General features: G+C 38.2%; 1 protein-coding gene and 1 pseudogene across 4 annotated transcripts in view; both read left to right on the top strand.

Moving 5' to 3' along the window:
- The window catches only part of IGSF11 (immunoglobulin superfamily member 11), a 138,112-nt gene that overhangs the window by 104,133 nt on the left and 14,098 nt on the right, over positions 1-19,881 (top strand). For all 4 annotated transcript variants that reach the window (XM_073804212.1, XM_073804210.1, XM_073804211.1 and 1 more), the window contains 3 exons: positions 148-311; positions 2,616-2,823; positions 5,563-5,718. In XM_073804212.1, coding sequence (XP_073660313.1) covers positions 273-311; positions 2,616-2,823; positions 5,563-5,718 — 403 coding nt within the window. In that variant the 5' untranslated portion in view covers positions 148-272. The remainder of the gene's footprint in view (positions 1-147; positions 312-2,615; positions 2,824-5,562; positions 5,719-19,881) is intronic.
- On the top strand, positions 11,519-12,324 carry LOC101340138 (tetratricopeptide repeat protein 19, mitochondrial pseudogene; annotated as a pseudogene).

The following is a 19,881-nucleotide window of genomic DNA, read 5'->3' on the forward strand; positions in this document are numbered from 1 at the left end:
TTTATTATTTTGACTCAGTGAGTGGTCAGTAGATGTTTAGTAAGGCTGTCATATCAGTCTGTTTACATAACTGATAATATAAAACACACAGACCTTTTATGAAGAGATTTGGTCTACCACATAAACTCTTTGTTCCTCCTTCTGTAGGTGTTGCAGCTTCCCTGGAAGTCTCCGAGAGCCCTGGGAGTGTCCAAGTGGCCCGGGGTCAGACAGCAGTCCTGCCCTGTACTTTCACTACCAGCGCCGCCCTCATTAACCTCAATGTCATTTGGATGGTCATTCCTCTCTCCAATGCGAACCAGCCTGAGCAGGTACTTCTGTCCCATCCTGTGCTACCTCTGAAATTTTAATCTTTTCACAAGAGGTGGGTAGGAAAGCATCTTGAGTACATATTTGATTTCTAGAATAAGGTGATACTTCCACTGAACCTAAGCTGTTTTAAGTCCTACTCCTGCATTATTACTCAACTATCAGAAGAAGCTATCCTCTTTGTAAAAGATTTTTTTTTTTTAATTAAGAGATGTCAAGGGGATCCTTCCGAGGATTTTATGTAGGAACCTGGAATTTCATCGAAACACATTGCTGACAGGAAATACTAAGACAGAAAAAGCAAAGTATATTTTGACAGGGAGAGACTAGTACTAACATAGGTGGATGAGAGAGTACTTTTTAAAGATAGTGATAGGGCTTCCCTCGTGGCACAGTGGTTAAGAATCCACCTGCCAGGGTTCAAGCACTGGCCTGGGAAGATCCCACCTGCTGCGGAGCAGCTAAGCCCCTGCGCCACAACTACTGAGCCTACGTGCCACAACTACTGAAGCCCATGCGCCTAGAGCCCACGCTCTGCAACAAGAGAAGCCACCACATTGAGAAGCCCGTGCACCACAACTACTGAGCCTGCACTCTAGAGCCCACGAGCCACAACTACTGAAGCCTGCGCGCCTAGAGCCCATGCTCCGCAACAAGAGAAGCCACCGCAATGAGAAGCCCGTGCACCACAATGAAGAATAGCCCCCGTTCGCCACAACTAGAGAAAGCCCACGCACAGCAACGAAGACCCAATGCAGCCAAAAATAAAAATTAATTAATTAAAAATAAATAAATATAGTGATAATATTAAGGAAGTAACATTAGGTAGTAGTACTTGATTTTTTTGGTTAATTGCACAAGTATTTTAAAATAAACAAAGCCAGGCACACTAGATCTCTTCCAAGATTCTCAAATAAATTAGGGTACATGAAAATAGAAGCTACTGTCTAATAAGGTGTATCAGTTATAGGTAAAAGATCCCATAATATGCGATACCCACTGCAGAAAATAATCCTCGGAAAATTAGTGAATTGTGAACATGACTATACCTTCATTCCCAAAATTAACTTATTTCTGTTATGAAGCTTTTCGGCATCAGTAAGCTTTTCACTACCTAAAAATATTTGATAAGCTAAGTTTTCTGATAGGAAATTTAAATTGATACATTTAATAGTAACCTCTTCTATTTCCTTAATCCATGGAACTTTAATAAGTAGACTGAGCCTTTGAGATCATTTTGTTCAGATTCATCATTTTAGGAGTCAGTGATAGAGGCAAGAAAAGACTTGATAGAGGCAAGAAAAGACTTGACCACAATCTGCCAGACATTTAAGGTAGACATAAGATAAAACCAGGTACCTCACTCTCAGCCCAAAGGGCTTTTTGCAGTACCACTCTGAGTCCTCTCCCATGAAGAGTTAACTTTGGTAAGGAAATTGACATAGGTAAGCAATCATGGACTCATAACTCTTCTTCCCTTTCATGGCGTTCACTTATATTCAGTCTATAACTGTGAGCTATCATTTTGTGACCTAGTAAGCATGAGAATGGCAGTGTTAATTTTTTTTTAACATTTTTTCTGGAATTAATTTTTGCACTGGTAAAAGTATCTATGAACTAATAGTAAGGTATCATAAAATGCACTTTCTATATTCTGTTGAGTTAGGTAAGGATACGATGTTATTCCAGTTTGGTATGTAAGAATTTAGAATCCCTGATATCTACAGATAGGTGCTGTAGTACAAAGTTGGTGACCTAGAGGGGTGGGATACGGAGGGTGGGAGGGAGGGGATATGGGGATATATGTATACATATAGCTGATCCACTTTGTCATGCAGCAGAAACTAACAGAACATTGTAAAGCAATTATACCCAATAGAGATGTTAATAAAATAAAATAAAATAAAATAAAATAAAATGAAAAAGAAAGCCCAACAAATAATTAAAAAAAAAAAGTTGGTGGGGCTTCCCTGGTGGTGCAGTGGTTGAGAGTCTGCCTGCCGATGCAGGGGACACGGGTTCATGCCCCAGTCCAGGAAGATCCCACATGCCGCGGAGCGGCTAGGCCCGTAAGCCATGGCTGCTGAGCCTGCGCGTCCGGAGCCTGTGCTCCGCAATGGGAGAGGTCACAACAGTGAGAGGCCTGCGAACTGCAAAAAAAAAAAAAAAAAAAGTTGGTGACAACTCTAATATTAGAAATATAATTTTCCAATGTTTGGTATAGTCTGCTGTTTACTAGATAGTTATTGTTATGTGTGTAGAAGGAGATGCAGTGGCCAATTTATTTCTTTCGCTTTCCTTTGCAGGTCATTCTGTATCAAAGTGGACAGATGTTTGATGGTGCCCCCCGGTTCCATGGTAGGGTAGGATTTATAGGCACCATGCCAGCCACCAATGTCTCTATCTTCATTAACAACACCCAGCTATCAGATACAGGCACCTACCAGTGTTTGGTTAACAACCTTCCAGATAGAGGGGGCAGGAATATTGGGGTCACCGGTCTCACAGTTTTAGGTGAGTGACAGGAAAATGTTGCAGCTACCTTGGCTTTACTTACAAATTTACTCTCAAGCATATTTACTTCTGCCAGTTTTTCTGTACTCTCTTTCTGCTTGTGTCCTTTTCCTGTCCTCTCTCCTTTCAGCTCCATCTGGACTCTGCTTCTCCATGCTTCTTCCACATAGTCTCCCCACCCATAACTCCATTTCAGGTGGCTCTCGAAAGCTTACTCGTTAAATGACTTTTCCTCAACGTGGAGAAAGGTGGTATAAAATACCATCAAAAGTGGCCTCTCACTTTTCCTAAGCTTTTCTAGGATAGGACTTATTGTTGAGAGCAAATTAAATCAAGAACAATTGATTATAAGCAGGGAGCAGGGGTTTTAGCACACGTGAGAATAAATTTACTACTACTTCATATCTATGTAATGCTGAGTAGGCCCCTGACAGTTCTAAGCTTTTGCCTCTTGTCCTGGAAGAATTTTAATAATACTTCCTTTTACTCTCAAAAGTATCCTTGTTTGAACGAGAAATTATATGATCAATTGGGTCTTAATACCGAGATCAAATAGATTTAGAGTCTTTCCCAAGGTTTTATAGACCATGAACAACAATAAAGTTTAGCTTAAAATTTAGGTCTCTGTACTCAAACCAGTATTCTTTCTATTACACCATACAGATAGACTATCTCATGCTAAATTAAATTCATTCTGAGCACATTTTATTTCTCACTTGTGCTGCTTCTGAAATAAAGCGCTGCCTCCTAAATGGGTACTTGTGGTAGAAGTGGCTAAATTCAGCTCATCTGGGGAGGATGAGAAGTGCTTAGAGAAGCCTGATGCTCTGGACTGTCCTCCATCCTACTGAAGTCTCAGAATCGACTCCAGGATTCCTTGGTACATTCTCCCCCTTTTCCCTTCCACTGTTGAGTCACTTGAAGATACCAGTGTTGGGGGTTCTTGCCGTTTTCCTTCTTTGGGCAAGAAAATGCTATAGCCCTGGCGCCTTGTTCTCCCAGTCTTCAAACAGAATAAGAAAACCAAGGACAAGTGGGAGATTTCTGTCCTAGAACTATTATTCATTCAAGTATATTAAAATTATATAGACTTTAAAGCACTCTGAGTACTGAATAAAGAGTACTGTTGGAATTTAACATTATTTTGACGCTTACACCTGTAGTTCAGGTGGTGAGCTTCCCACATGATCCACATTTATTTTTTCATTTTTTAAAGGAAGAAAAAAACCCTGTAATTTATCTTATAGTTAGTACTACCTTCAAATAATTATTTTGGCTTTCCCCTCATAGCCCCATGATGTCAATGTTTAAAGCAGTAAATTGAGATTGGTTTATCCCATCACAGCAGTTAAGATTCCCTGAGATTTTTCAGTCTTTCTACCTAACCCTTTCATTGTTCTCTCTTCCCCCACCCATTTTCTTTGCTGGTTCCTGTGTGTAGTGCATTCATTTTCCACTCATTCATTCATTTTTGCAAGGTTGAACACATTTATTAAAAAGTCATTAGCATTACAAGTGCATCATCACTTGTATTTAAACTCTACTGTATGCATTATCAAATATGAGAATCCAAGCCATGGGCTTAGTTTATATTTTTATTTGCTTGCTTTTTCACTATAAACTATCACCTTCTTCCTTTAGTATTCTTTTGTTTTTTGTAATTTTTTTGTTTCACATCCTTTGTATCCTTATCTGTATTAATGATTATAAAATGTCATTGCATTACTATCAAGTACTAGATATACTTGAACCTTGCTCTGACTCCTCCCACCATAAAACGGAAGTTGGTATACTGTTGGTGTGTCTGGTTTTGTTTGTAAAGTAACAAAGAACTATGGTAAGGTGGTCTTAGCCGAGAGTAGCCGGCAGGGTAAATGGATGCTGTTCCTTGAGATATCTTCTTTACAAGGGGGCTCTTTCATCAATTAAAAATTTTTAATTGTGGTAAAATATAACAAAATTTACCATCTTAGCCAATTTTTAAGTGAACAATTTAGTATATTCACATTGTTGTGCAACCAATCTCCGGAACTTTCTTCAACTTACAAAAATAAAATTCTGCTCACTAAATGACATTTCTCCCTCAGCTCAGCAGCTGGAAACCACTGTTCTATTTTCTTTTTCTATGAATTTGAGTACCCTAGGTGCTGCATATAAGTGGAATCATACATTATTTGTCTTCTTATAACTGAATTATTTCGCTTAGCATGTTCTCAAGGTTCATCCATGTTGTAGCATGTGTCAGAGTTTCCTTATCAAGGTTAAATAATATTCCATTGTATGTATATACTATATTTTGTTTATCCTTCCATCCCTCTATGGACACTTGGGTTGTTTCCACCTTTCAGCTATTGTGAATAATGCTGCTCTGAACATGTGTGTATTCAGTAATGCTTTTAAAAGCAATATGTTGACATGAAGGATCTTAAGAATTCTTCGAATACTTCTTTGGAGGAAGAAGAGTGAAACTAAAGCCATAAGGTATCTTAAAAATATAATCAGAGGGTGTTGCCCCTTATACATATTTGCTCCCTGCCACCTGAAGTTGTAGGCCCTGCACCTATGGCCAAACTTGTGCATCGTACATACCATTCACTGGCTTTGCTCATGAGGTAGTCTTCTGATATGTGTCCCCAAAACAGTGTTACCTGAGGTTCTAGTACTGAACGTTGATGTCTCCTCTGTCATCACTTGACTCATGGTAAATGTATTCTTTATTGCTTACCCTTCCTATTATAGTTCCTCCTTCTGCCCCACACTGCCAAATACAAGGACCCCAGGATATTGGCAGCGATGTCATCCTGCTCTGTAGCTCAGAGGAAGGCACTCCTCGACCAACTTACCTTTGGGAGAAGCTAGACAGTAGCCTCCAACTACCCCCAACAGCCACTCAGGGTATGTACGGTGTTGCTTCGCCCATTTAATTCATTATCATGGAAAATTCTGACTCGCAGGCTCACAAAGTAATTTAATAGAGTTTGAAAAATAACACACTCTATTTGTAACTGCTGAAAAAGCTATCTGGATCGTTTTGTGTTTTTGACTTTAAAGAGAATTAAAGTATCTCCTTTCATCTTCGCAATGCTGCCTTTATGAAATATATCTTATCCAGTGGTAACTATATATGGAAAGTCTGTCTCTTTGTAGTGAAGACTTAAAATAGCTAATCGGTAGTTTCCTTGAATTGTTAACTGTAAGAAAATCCTTGAAGTTTATAACTGAGAATCTACTTCCTACTTCAGAAAAAACTGCCTAATTTAGTATGAGAAACATCAGCATGGTCATGAGAGGGTTAATCATCCTGTTTTCAGCCTCAAGTCTAATTAGAGGAGGAAGATGGGAAAGAGAACAGGAAAAGGCCTCAGATCATGGGAGATCTAGGAGTTGATCACACCAGACAAGTAAAGATGGAGGAGGCATGAGTATCACCAATGGTTTTCTGCATGTAAATCCAGCTGCTTAAATTGATATTAAAGGAAACACCCTTGAAAAATTGAGGAAAATTTATGAAATGAGGGAAATTACAGAATTATATATGTAATTTCTATTTCAAGAGAATAAAATTTAGCAGTCTTGTGTGTTGCATGATCTCTAATACAGAGCATGTCTCTTCTAGCATTCTCAGGGCAGATTTACAAATCTTAACTTAAGGAATTGGCAGTTAATGGAGAGGTCCCCAACAAACTTAGTTATGCCTGATAAGTTTGAATCATATTTTTGGTATAGACCTGTCATGGAAAGGAAAGTCCTAAGTTGTATGGTGAAGTTAGACATTAAAGAACCAGGATCACCAGCCTCTTAAGAACTTTTAAGTTTCCTTTAAGAATCCCCACAGAAATTATTAATAGACCTTCCCATCACTTTTTAGTTAACTTAGCCCAGTATTATTTTTAAAAACTTCTTTTCAACATAATAACTTTTGGGTTACTCTAATAGTGATTACTGCAATGCTGTTGTTGCCTACTGATTTTTCATTGCTAGATGTTTTAGCCATACTGTGGGCTAAATAGTTTTTTGTGTTTTTTTTTTGGTGGACTAATCTGTTAATATTACCATTGTAAGTGGCATGTTTAAATTAGCTCTTGTCTTGAAATCCTGAAAACTATATTCAAGTTCTAGATTTTCCAGTAACTATTTCTGTGACAGTTCACCTCTTTGTTGCCTTGTTGTAAAATAAGGCGATTTAACAATATCATCTCCAAGTTCCTCTGTATCAGCATTAAGATTCTATGATTTAAAAAAAAGATGGCGCCCCAGTGAGAGCCAGGCAGGGAGAGAAAGTCAGAGACGGTGCCCACCAGGCAGCAAATCTAGCTAAGTGCTACATCGGATGCCTGCCTCTCAGGCCGAAGCTCCAGGACAAGCAGACCAGCCTCCCTGACACGAGGTCTGGACGACCAGTGACTGCTTTGCACTGGTCTCTGGAGCAGCATTGCCTTTGAAGATATGTATGTGTTGCTAACAAATGACTGACTCTGGACCTGCACAATGGAAGCCACAGAATGAACAACATACCTGAACAAGTCACACTATCAGTTTTGTTGGAGAGACCTTCAAGATGGCGGAGGAGTAAGAGGTGGAGATCACCTTCCTCCACACAAATACATCAGAAATATAACTACATGTGGAACAACTCCTACAGAACACCTACTGAACGCTGGCAAAAGACCTCAGACTTCCCAAAAGCCGTGTGACTGACAGAGTCCTGGTGCTCTGGCCGGATGTCACGCCTGTGCCTCTGAGGTGGGAAAGCCGAGTTCAGGACATTGGTCCACCAGAGACCTCCCTTCTCCACGTAATATCACACAGCGAAAGCTCTCCCAGGGATCTCCATCTCAACGCTAAGACCCAGCTCCTCTCAACAACCAGCAAGCTCCAGTGCTGGACACCCCTTGCCAGACAACTAACAAGACCAGAACACAGCCCCACCCATTAGCAGAGAGGCTGCCTAAAATCATAATAAGGTCACAGACACCCCAAAACACACCACCGGACACGGTCCTGCCCATGAGAAAGACAAGATCCAGCCTCATCCACCAGAACACAGGCACTAGTTCCCTCCACCAGGAAGCCTACACAACCCCCTGAACCAACTTTAGCCACTGGGGGCAGACACCAAAAACAATGGGAACTACGAACCTGCAGCCTGCGAAAAGGAGACCCCAAACACAGCAAGTTAAGCAAAATGAGAAGACAGAGAAACACACAGCAGATGAAGGAGCAAGGTATAAACCCACCTGACCAAACAAAGGAAGAGGAAATAGGCAGTCACCTGAAAAAGAATTCAGAGTAATGATAGTAAAGATGATTCAAACTCTTGAAAATAGAATAGAGAAAATACAGGAAACGTTTAACAAGGACCTAGAAGAACTAAAGAGCAAACAAACAATGATGAACAACACAATAAATAATATTAAAAATTCTCTAGAAGGAATAAATAGCAGAATAACTGAGGCAGAAGAATGGATAAGTGACCTGGAAGATAAAATAATGGAAATAACTACTGCAGAGCAGAATAAAGAAAAAAGAATGAAAAGAATTGAGGACAGTCTCAGAGACCTCTGGGACAACATTAAACGCATCAACATTCGAATTATAGGGGTCCCAGAAGAAGAAGAGAAAAAGAAAGGGACTGAGAAAATATTTGAAGATTATAGTTTAACACTTCCCTAATATGGGAAAGGAAATAGTCAATCAAGTCCAGGAAGCACAGAGAGTCCCATACCAGATAAATCCAAGGAGAAACACGCCAAGACACATATTAATCAAACTATCAAAAATTAAACACAAAGAGAAAACATTAAAAGCAACAAGGGAAAAACAGCAAATAACACACAAGGGAATCCCCATAAGGTTAACAGCTGATCTTTCAGCAGAAACTCTGCAAGCCAGAAGGGAGTGACAGGATGTATTTAAAGTGTTGAAAGGGAAAAACCTACAACCAAGATTACTCTACTCAGCAACGATCTCATTCAGATTCGACAGAGAAATTAAAACCTTTACAGACAAGCAAAAGCTAAGAGAATTCAGCACCACCAAACCAGCTTTACAACAAATGCTAAAGGAACTTCTCTAGGCACGAAACACAAGAGAAGAAAAAGACCTACAAAAACAAACCCAAAGCAATTAAGAAAATGGTAATAGGAACATACATATCAATAACTACCTTAAATGTAAATGGATTAAATGCTCCAACCAAAAGACATAGACTGGCTGAATGGATACAAAAACAAGACCCATATATATGCTGTCTACGACAGACCCACTTAAGACCTATGGACACATACAGACTGAAAGTGAGGGGATGGAAAAAGATATTCCATGCAAATGGAAATCAAAAGAAAGCTGGAATAGCAATTCTCATATCAGACAAAATAGACTTTAAAGCAAAGACAATTACAAGAGACAAAGAAGGACACTACATAATGTTCAAGGGATCAATCCAAGAAGAAGATATAACAATTATAAATATTTATGCACCCAACATAGGAGCACCTCAATACATAAGGCAAATGCTAACAGCCATAAAAGGGGAAATCGACAGTAACACAATCATGGTAGGGGACTTTAACACCCCACTTTCACCAATGGACAGATCATCCAAAATGAAAATAAATAAGGAAACACAAGCTTTAAATGATACATTAAACAAGATGGACTTAGTTGATATTTATAGGACATCCCATCCAAAAACAACAGAATACACTTTCTTCTCAAATGCTGATGGAACATTCTCCAGGATAGATCATATCTTGGGTCACAAATCAACCCTTAGTAAATTTAAGAAAATTGAAATCGTATCAAGTATCTTTTCTGACCACAACGCTATGAGACTAGATATCAGTTACAGGAAAAAAATCTGTAAAAAATACAAACATATGGAGGCTAAACAATACACTACTTAATAACCAAGAGATCACTGAAGAAATCAAAGAGGAAATCAAAAAATACCTAGAAACAAATGACAAGGAAAACACGATGACCCAAAACCTATGGGATGCAGCAAAAGCAGTTTTAAGAGGGAACTTTATAGCAATACAATCCTACCTTAAGAAACAAGAAACATCTCAAATAAACAACCTAACCTTGCACCTAAAGCAATCAGAGAAAGAATGACAAAAAAACCCAAAGTTAGCAGAAGGAGAGAAATCATGAAGATCAGATCAGAAATAAATGAAAAAGAAATGAAGGAAACGATAGCAACGATCAATAAAATTAAAAGCTTGTTCTTTGAGAAGATAAACAAAATTGATAACCATAAGCCAGACTCATCAAGAAAAAACTGGAGAAGACTCAAATCAATAGAGTTAGAAATGAAAAAGGGGAAGTAACAACCGACACTGCAGAAATACAAGGATCATGAGAGATTACTACAAGCAACTATATGCCAATAAAATGGACAACCTGGAGGAAATGGACAAATTCTTATAAAAGCACATCCATCTGAGACTGAACTAGGAAGAAATAGAAAATATAAACAGACCAATCACAAGCACTGAAATTGAGACTTGGTTAAAAATCTTCCAACAAACAAAAGTCCAGGACCACATGGCTTCACAGGCGAATTCTATCTAACATTTAGAGAAGAGCTAACACCCATCCTCTCAAACTCTTCCAGAATATAGCAGAAGGAGGAACACTCCCAAACTCATTCTTTGAGGCCAGCATCACCCTGATACCAAAACCAGACAAAGATGTCACAAAGGAAGAAAACTACAGGCCAATATCACTGATGAACATAGATGTAAAAATCCTCAACAAAATACTAGCAAACAGAATCCAACAACACATTAAAAGGATCATACACTATGATCAAGTGGGGTTTATCCCAGGAATGCAAGGATTCTTCAATATATGCAAATCAATCAATGTGATACACCATATTAACAAATAGAAGGATATGAACCGTATGATCATCTCAATAGATGCAGAAAATGCTTTCGACAAAATTCAGCACCCATTTATGATAAAAACTCTCCAGAAAGTAGGCATAGAGGGAACTTGCCTCAACATAATAAAGGCCATATATGACAAACCCACAGCCAACATCATTCTGAATGGTGAAAAACTGAAAGCATTTCCTCTAAGATCAGGAAAAAGACAAGGTTGTCCACTCTCACCACTATTATTCAACATAGTTTTGGAAGTTTTAGCCACAGCAATCAGAGAAGAAAAAGAAATAAAAGGAATCCAAATTGGGAAAGAAGAAGTAAAGCTGTCACTGTTTGCAGATGACATGATACTATACATAGAGAATCCTAAAGATGCCACCAGAAAACTACTAGAGCTAATCAACGAATTTGGTAAAGTAGCAGGATACAAAATTAATGCAGAAATCTCTTGCATTCCTATACACTAATGATGAAAAATCTGAAAGAGCAATTAAGGAAACACTCCCATTTAGCATTGCAACAAAAAGAATAAAATACCTAGGAATAAACCTACCTAAGGAGACAAAAGACTTGTGTGCAGAAATCTATGACACTGATGAAAGAAATTAAAGATTATACAAACAGATGGAGAGATACACCACATTCTTGTATTGGAAGAATCCAAGTCATTGTGAAAATGACTGTACTACCCAAAGCAATCTACAGATTCAGTGCAATCCCTATCAAACTACCAATGGCATTTTTCACAGAACTAGAACAAAAAATTTCAGTTTCACAACTGCTGCGGCTGGCAGTTGTGCATCATGAAAGATGAGCCAGAAGAGGCGAAGCTAATTTTGCATGATGCTCTTCATCTTGCCTATAAGAGTGATAACAAGACGGCCATCACTTACATTTATGATTTGATGGCCAGCTTATCATTTTTACGGGGTCAGCTTGAAAATGCGGAAAAACTTTTTAGAGCAACAATGAGTTACTTGCTTGGAGGGGCCCTGCAACAGGAAGACAATGCAATAATAGAAATCTCTCTAAAGCTGGCCACTATTTATACTGCTCAGAATAGACAGGAATTGGTTCTTGCTGGCTATAATTCTGCATTTCAGCTCTAGAGGAAAAAATTGAAAGAGAAAACGAATTATCAGAAGACACTTTGTCAGTGTAAGAGAAAGCCAACGCCCATCTCCTCTTGGGCATGTGCCTAGACACCTATGCCCGCTACCTTCTGTTCTCCAAGCAGCCATCACAGGCACAAAGGATGTATGAAGAAGCTTTACAGATCTCTGAAGAAATACTAGGAGAAAGACACCCACAGACCATCGTGCTGCTGAGTGACCTGGCTACCACCCTGGATGCACAGGGCCGCTCTGATGAGGCCTGTGTTCACGCACAGAGGGCGTCAGACCTGGCGAGACAGGTGGAGCACCCTGAGCTCCAAGTGCTGCTCAGTAATCTGGCTGCAGCCCTGATGCACAGAGCATGATATGCACAAGCGGAAGAGATCTACTAGGAAGCACTGAAGCGAGCAAAGCTGAAAAGAGATGAGGTTTCTGCGCAGCACATCAGGGAAGAGCTGGCTGAGATGTCAAGAAAAAGGAGACCTTTGTTGTAGCCTTACCAAGCTCTAGACCCCTTTTTGTTGTAGGGAACGCCTAGTAACACCTCTTATTCCAGTCCCAGCGGCACCATAATCATTGGCTTAAATCCTTTGTCCTTGATACTCAAGTCCCCTCAACTTAGCCTTGGTGGAGGACAAGCTGTATACACTGTATACACGGTCACTTCTGTTGTGCAAAGAAAACTTTGACTCCCACCTGGTACTGCTTCTAAGGACAGGTGTCAGTTGTTGCTTTCCATTGTAACATGGTTGGTTAGGTGCTGTCCATGCTGGTCCGAGTATAGCTCTAGATTAAGAGACGCCAGTTTCCCTCTGGGGTGGAGTCTGGTATTTCAGCCAGGCGTCTCTCCCATAAGATTTCTGTCCACCGATTTGCTGCCTTCTCTTATTTTATCAATACCTGGCAGACCAGAGCTACCGGTCTCATGGCAAAGGGGGATGACAGTGAGTTATTTTCTCTTATCATCTATCTCCTGAAGCCCAGTGTGGGATTTAATGCATACAAAAGTAATATCTTGGTCTGCCACCAGCATCCAGCATGAAGTTTTAAAGTGGGATTAGGCACTTGAAAGTATAGTGCCCATTTGATTATAAATAAAAGTGAACTGTATGTTTTTGTATGTATCTGGTTATATACAACTATGAAAAAAGGAGGGCAAGGAATGACGACCTCCTGCATCCCTGCCCTCTGAGCATTCACTCCTCTGCATCCAGTCACAGGTGTCCCCAAACCCTCTGACTCCGAGTGGGGCCCTATAGGTGTAGTGTTGAAAGCTTCCCAGTCACTCTGATGTGTCCTACTGGTGCTGTAGAAGAACCAGTGCCCTGGACCCTAGCTCTGGCTTTTGGAGTTTGGGTCTTAGTATCTTCGTGTGTAGTGAGATTGTCTCTTAGCCCTGGGAGAATGCATTTGGTGGATGACCTTGCCTGGATAGGCTGCTATGTTGAGAGCTTTATCACACTGCCTCAGAGTGTGTAAAGTACACAACACAGGGGGCATCGATGATGTTTTCACCCCAGCAGTTCTGCAGTTCTTCTAGGTACCATGAAGGAACCCTGTTGTTGCTGATATGCCTTTGCGGGGGGTGGGGGTGGGCAGGATAAACTGAAGTTTGGGTTCCTATGTACATACTGGGAGAACCCTTTCATAATAAACTAGACACTCTGCAATAAAATAAATAAATAAAATAAAATAAAATAAAATTATGTTGCAATAAAACTTACCAAAAAGTTGTCCTCATATAGTTTACATGTGGATACTAGATATTGAGTAAATTTAGAACCAGCATCCTGTGGAGGTATACTTTGATTTTATACAGAGGAATAATACAGTGGATTTATCATTGTTCTTTTGGTATATAAAACTTTGAATTCTAAAATAAGTGAAAACTATGTTTGATGGATATTATCTGAAGCAAAATATAGCAGTCTGGGCAGTGTTTCATTAGGCCTGTATAGTTGGCCCAGGTCCCATTAAGTGGAAACATAATGCATGAGACAGTTCATCAGCCTCTGCATCAGTGGGTTCTCAACCGGGGACAGTTTAATTTGGCAGTGTCTGGAGACATTTTCGGTTGTCACAGCTGGGAGGAAGGTGCTACTGGCAGCTAGTAGGTAGAGGCCAGGGATGCTGCTGAACATCGTATATGCACAGGTCAGCCCCCACAATAAAGAATTATCCAGCCCCAAATGTCAACAAGTGAATTAAATTAATAGATTTTTCAAACATTGAAACACCCTTGCATTTCTGGAATAAAGTCTGTTTGTGATTAGTTTTTAATAAATTGCTAATACGCAGTATGCCAATTTTTTTTTTTTTTTTTTTTTTTTTTTTGCGGTACGCGGGCCTCTCACTGTTGTGGCCTCTCCTGTTGTGGAGCACAGGCTCCGGACGTGCAGGCTCAGCGGCCATGGCTCACGGGCCCAGCCGCTCCGCGGCATGTGGGATCTTCCCGGACCGGGGCACAAACCTGTGTCCCCTGCATCGGTAGGCGAACTTTCAACCACTGCACCACCAGGGGAGCCCAATATGCTAATATTTTAATAGAACTTTCTCATCTGTGATCGTAAGTGAGAATGGCCCATATTTTTCTGTCTTGTGTTATCCTTGGTTGAGCTTTAGTATCAGATGATAAAATGAGTTGGGCAGTTCTTCCTCTTTTTCTGTTCTCTGAAACACTACGAATAAGACAGAGTTGTTTTAGGACAAAGAAGACAGTGTGTTTGGCATGGAGTAAGCAAGGCAGAGAATAGTAGGAGCTATTTTGTCCACTTACAGGTGCTACAATGGGGGTATGTATACATATATATTTCTTAAAATTTATATTTGTTAATCATATTATTCAAATACTTTATATCTTTACCAGTATTTTATTTGTTTCAGCTAGTATTTTATGTGAGAGATTTGTTTAAAAATCACATATTAGGATTGTGGATTTGTCAATTGTGCCTTCTTTTTTTTAACCTATCCTGGGCCTCTGTTGCTCATAGGTTGTTGTATCTCACTGATTCTCTATGCTTAATATGCATTTTTGTGTTATTTTAACTGATATTAAAACCCCTGTAGTGGCTTTCTTTGGTTAATTCTTACTGTTATGTTTCTCTTTTATGGTTCATTTACTTTTGGATTTCCATGCTTTATGTTTTAGGTGTATCTCTTGTAAACAGTATGTCTGGATCTAGTTTGGTTTCCAGTCTACAATCTGAGAACATTTTTCCTTTGATTGAGTCCATTTACATTAATTTTGATAATGGATATACTTAAGTTAATTTCTGATACCATATTTTATGTTTTTTATTTACCCAGCTTTTTCTTTTACACCCTATCCCATACCTTCTACTGCTTATTTCAATGTTCTTTATAAATTATGCATTTTTCCTTCATGGTTCCTAAGAGATCTTCTGTTGTCCTTATCCTTTCATAATTTAGTGCAGCGAAAAGGGATGATTAACTCTCCTGCTTGCTTGAGAACTCTGTGCAGAACCTGGTATGGAGATCATAGATGGAACATCTTAACTATCACTGTAGTCCAAGACTATCGTGTTACAAGGGAGGAGACTGAGGCCCAGAGAGGATACCAGGTTTGCCCAAAGTCCACTGATAGAAAGCACTCCCATTCTCCTGCCAGGCTGGGCAGCCTCAGGAATCTTGATTCTCCTTCTTGAACTCCCACTCTGTTTCCCTTCCCAGTGAGAGTGTGTCCATTTTTCTCTCATGGGGAGCAGAAAAGTCTTCAGCCACTTAATTTGCCCAATAAACAGGGGCTTATTTCTTCTTCATCGAGATGTTATTCTGACCAAAGATAAGATTTCCCCTTTGTTTTGCCCTCAGACATAAAGAAGCTAGTCCTATGCAGTGTTCATTACTCCCTCTTCTGAAAAAATTAAATATGAGCGATTATCATAACTGTATTCATTTGTTAATACATTCATCCATTCTTTTAGTGTGTGTGTGTGTGTGTGTGTGTGTGTGTGTGTGTGTGTACACATACACAGACACAACACTTATTCTGTGCAACTGCTTTAGGGTAGAGTGTTGGGGAAGGTAAAGGAATATAAAAATAAAGAGATATATCTCCATTCTAGAGTTCACTGTCTAATGGGGGAGTCCAATATAAAGAGATAACTACAGTGCTATGTATTTAATGCTATAAAAGTGTTTATAGTGCTATAAAGTTAAAATGATAGAAGTATTAATTCTCCCTGAAGAGGTTAGGAAGGACTTTATAGGGAATGAAATTCCTGAGAAGAAAAGGATCTTAAGGGATGAGTAGATGTTTTACCAGGTAAAAGTGGTTATTATCAATAGAGAGAACCATGCATGCAAAATCTTACAAGCATAAAAGTTTGACCTTTTTTTGAAGTATAATTGATTTACAATGTTATATTAGTTTCAGATATACAACGTAGTGATTCAATATTTTTATAGATTATACTCCATTTAAAGTTATTGTAAAATATTGGCTATATTTCCTGTGTTATACATTACATCATTATATCTTATTTTTTTTTATACCTTGTAGTTTGTACCTCTTAATTCCCTTCCCCTTCCTTGACCCTCCACCAACCACTTTCCCCACTGTTAACCCCTAGTTTGTTCTCTGTATCTCTGAGTCTGTTTTGTTATGTTCATTCATTTGTTTTATTTTTTAGATTCCATATATAAGTGAAAGCATACAGGTTTTGTCTTTCTCTGTCTGACTTACCTCACTGAACAATACCCTCCAGGCCCATCCATGTTGTTGCAAATGGCACAATTTCAATCTTTTTTATGGATGAGTATTCCTGTGTGTGTGTGTGTGTGTGTGTGTGTGTGTGTATTCCCCCCGCCACATCTTCTTTATCCTTTCATCTGTTGATGGACATTTAGGTTGCTTCCATATTTTGGCTATTGTAAATAATGCTGCTATGAACATTAGGTTGCATACATCTTTTTGAATTTATGTTTTCATTTTCTTTGGATATATACCCAGCAGTGGAATTGCTGGATCATATGGAAGTTCTATTTTCAGTTTCTTTGAAAAACCTCCATGCTGTTATGCATAGTGGGTATAAAAATTTACATTCCCACTGACAGTGTATGTTCCCTTTTCTCTATATCCTTGCCAACATTTATTATTTGTTGTCTTTTTTACAGTAGCAATTCTGACAGTGTGAAGTGATAGCTCGTTATGCTTTCAATTTGCATTTCCCTGATGACTAGCAATGTTGAACATATTTTCATATGTCTGTTGGCCATCTGTACGTCTTCTTTGGAAAAATGTCTAGTCAGGTCTTCTGCCCAATTTTTAACCAGGTTCTTTGCTTTTTAGATATTGAGGTGTATGAACTGTTTATGTATCTTGGATATTAATCCATTACCAGACATGTCATTTTCAAATATCTTCTCCCATTCAGTAGGTTATTTTTTTCATTTTGTATGTGGTTTCCTTCACTTTGTAAAAGCCTTTAAGCTTAATTAGATTCCATTTGTTTATTATTGCTTTTGCTTCCCTTGCCTAAAGAAACAGGTCCAAAAATATTGGTAACACTTATGTGAAAGAGTGTATTGCCTATGTTTTTTTCTAGGAGTTTTATAGTTTTCAATCTTACATTTAAGTCTTTAATCCACTTTGAATTTATTTTTGTATGTGGTGTGAGAAAATGTTCTAATTTCATCTTTTTACAGGTAGCTGTTCAGTTTTCCCAACACCACTCATTGAAGAGACTGACTTTTCCCATTGTATATTTTTGCCTCCTTTCTTGTAGATTAACTGACCCGTGTGTGCGTGAGTTTATTTCTGGACTCTCTATTCTGTTTCATTGATCTATGTGTCTGTTTTTTGTAACATACTGTTTTGATTACTGTAGCTTTGTAGTATATTCTGAAGTCAGGGAGGATTATACCTCCAGCTTTGTTTTTTTTTTTTCCCCCTGAAGATTGCTTTGGATATTAGGGGTCTTTGGCAGTTCCTTATGAATCTTAGGATCATTTGTTTTAGTTCTGTGAAAAATGTCATGGGTATTTTGATAGGGATTGCATTAAATCTGTAGATTGCTTTGGGTAGTATGGACATTTTAACAATATTAGTTCTTCCAATCCATGAACACAGGATATCTTTCCATATCTTTGTATCATCTTCAGTTTTCTTCATCAGTGTGTTATAGTTCTCTAAGTATAGGCCTTTCATCTCCTTGGTTAAATTTATTCCTAGGTATTTTATTCTTTTTGATATGATTGTAAATGGGATTCTTTCTTGTATTCCCTTTCTGATAGTTTATTATTGATGTATAGAAAAGAAGCAGATCTCTGTATATTGGTATTATATCATGCAACTTGATTAAATTCATTTATCAGTTTTAATAGTTTTTTGGTGGAGAATTTAGGGCTTTCTATATATAGCATTGTGTCATCTGCAAATAGTGACAGTTTTACTTCTTCCCTTTTTAAATTTTTATTATCTGATTGCTGTGGTTAGGACTTCCAATATTGTGTCAAATAGAAATAGCGAGAATGGACATGCTTGTCTTGTTTCTGATTTTAGAGGAAAAACTTTCAGGTTTTCTCCATTGAGTATGTTGTTAGCTGTGGGTTTGTCATAAATGGCCTTTATTATTTTGAGATATGTTCTTTTATACCAACTATGTTGAGAGTTTTTTTATCATGAATGGGTGTTGAATTTCGTCAGATGCTTTTTCTGCATCTATGTAAATGATCATGTGATTTTTATCCTTCCTTTTGTTAATGTGGTATATCACATTGACTGATTTGTGGATACTGAACCATCCTTGCATCCCTGGAATAAATCCCATTTGATCAAGGTGTATGATTCTTTTTATATACTGTTGAATTTGGTTTGCTGATATTTTGTTGAGGGTTTTTGCATCTTTGTTCTTCAGAAATATTGACCTGTAATTTTTAGGGTAGTATTGTTATCTAGTTTTGGTATCAGGGTGACGGTGGCCTCATAGAATGAATTTAGGAGTGTTCCTTCCTCTTTAATTTTTGGAATAGTATAAGATGGATAGGTATGAACTCTTCTGTATATGTTTGGTAGAATTCCCCTGTGAAGCTATCTAGTCCTGGACTTTTCTTTGTTGGGAGGTTTTTTTTTTTTTTTTTAATTACTGATTCGTTTTCAATACTAGTAACCAGTTTGTTCAGGTTATCTATTTCTTCCTGATTCAATCTTGGAAGATTGTATGTTTCTAGGAATTTATCCATCTCTTCTAGTTCGACCAATTTGTTGGCATATAACTGTTCATAGTATTCTCTTATGATTGTTTATATTTCTGTGATATCAGTTGTAATTTATTCTCTTTCATTTCTTATTTTGCTTATTTGTGTCCTCTTTCTTTTTTTCTCAATGAGCCTGGCAAAAAGCTTATTAATTTTGCTTATCTTTTTGAAAAACTAGCTCTTGGTTTCACTGATCTTTTCTTTTCTTTTGGTCTCTTTTATTTATTTCCACTCTGATCTTTTCCTTCCTTTTTCTGACTTTGTTTTTTTTTTCCTCTCATTTCTTTAGGTGGTAGGTTAGGTTGTTTATTTGAGATTTTTCTTGTTTCTTGAAGAAGGCCTGTATTGCTATAAACTTACCCCAGTAGACCTGCTTTTGCTACATCCCATAAATTTTGGAAAATTGTGTTTTTATTTTCATTTGTCTCAAGGTATTTTCTGATTTCCTCTTTGATTTCTTCATTGACCCATTAGTTTTTTGGTAACATGTTGTTTAGTCTCTATGTATTTGTGTTTCTCCTATTTTTCTTCCTATAATTGATTTCTAGTTTCATACAATTATGGTTGGAAAATATGTTTGGTATAATTTATATCCCTCTTAATTTTGTTGAGACTTGTTTTGTGGCCTAATAATTGATCTATCCTGGAGAACATTCCATGTGCATTTGAAAAGAATATGCATTCTTTTGTTTTGTATGTAATGTCCTATAGATATCTATTAAGTCCATCTGGTCTACTGTGTCATTTAAGGCCACTGTTTCTTTATTGATTTTCTGTCTGGATGATCTATCCATTGATGTAAGTGAGGTGTTAATGTCCCTTACTATTATTGT

This window comes from Tursiops truncatus, chromosome 4 (genome assembly GCF_011762595.2).
Source record: "Tursiops truncatus isolate mTurTru1 chromosome 4, mTurTru1.mat.Y, whole genome shotgun sequence".
NCBI classification, from domain to species: Eukaryota; Metazoa; Chordata; class Mammalia; order Artiodactyla; family Delphinidae; genus Tursiops; species Tursiops truncatus.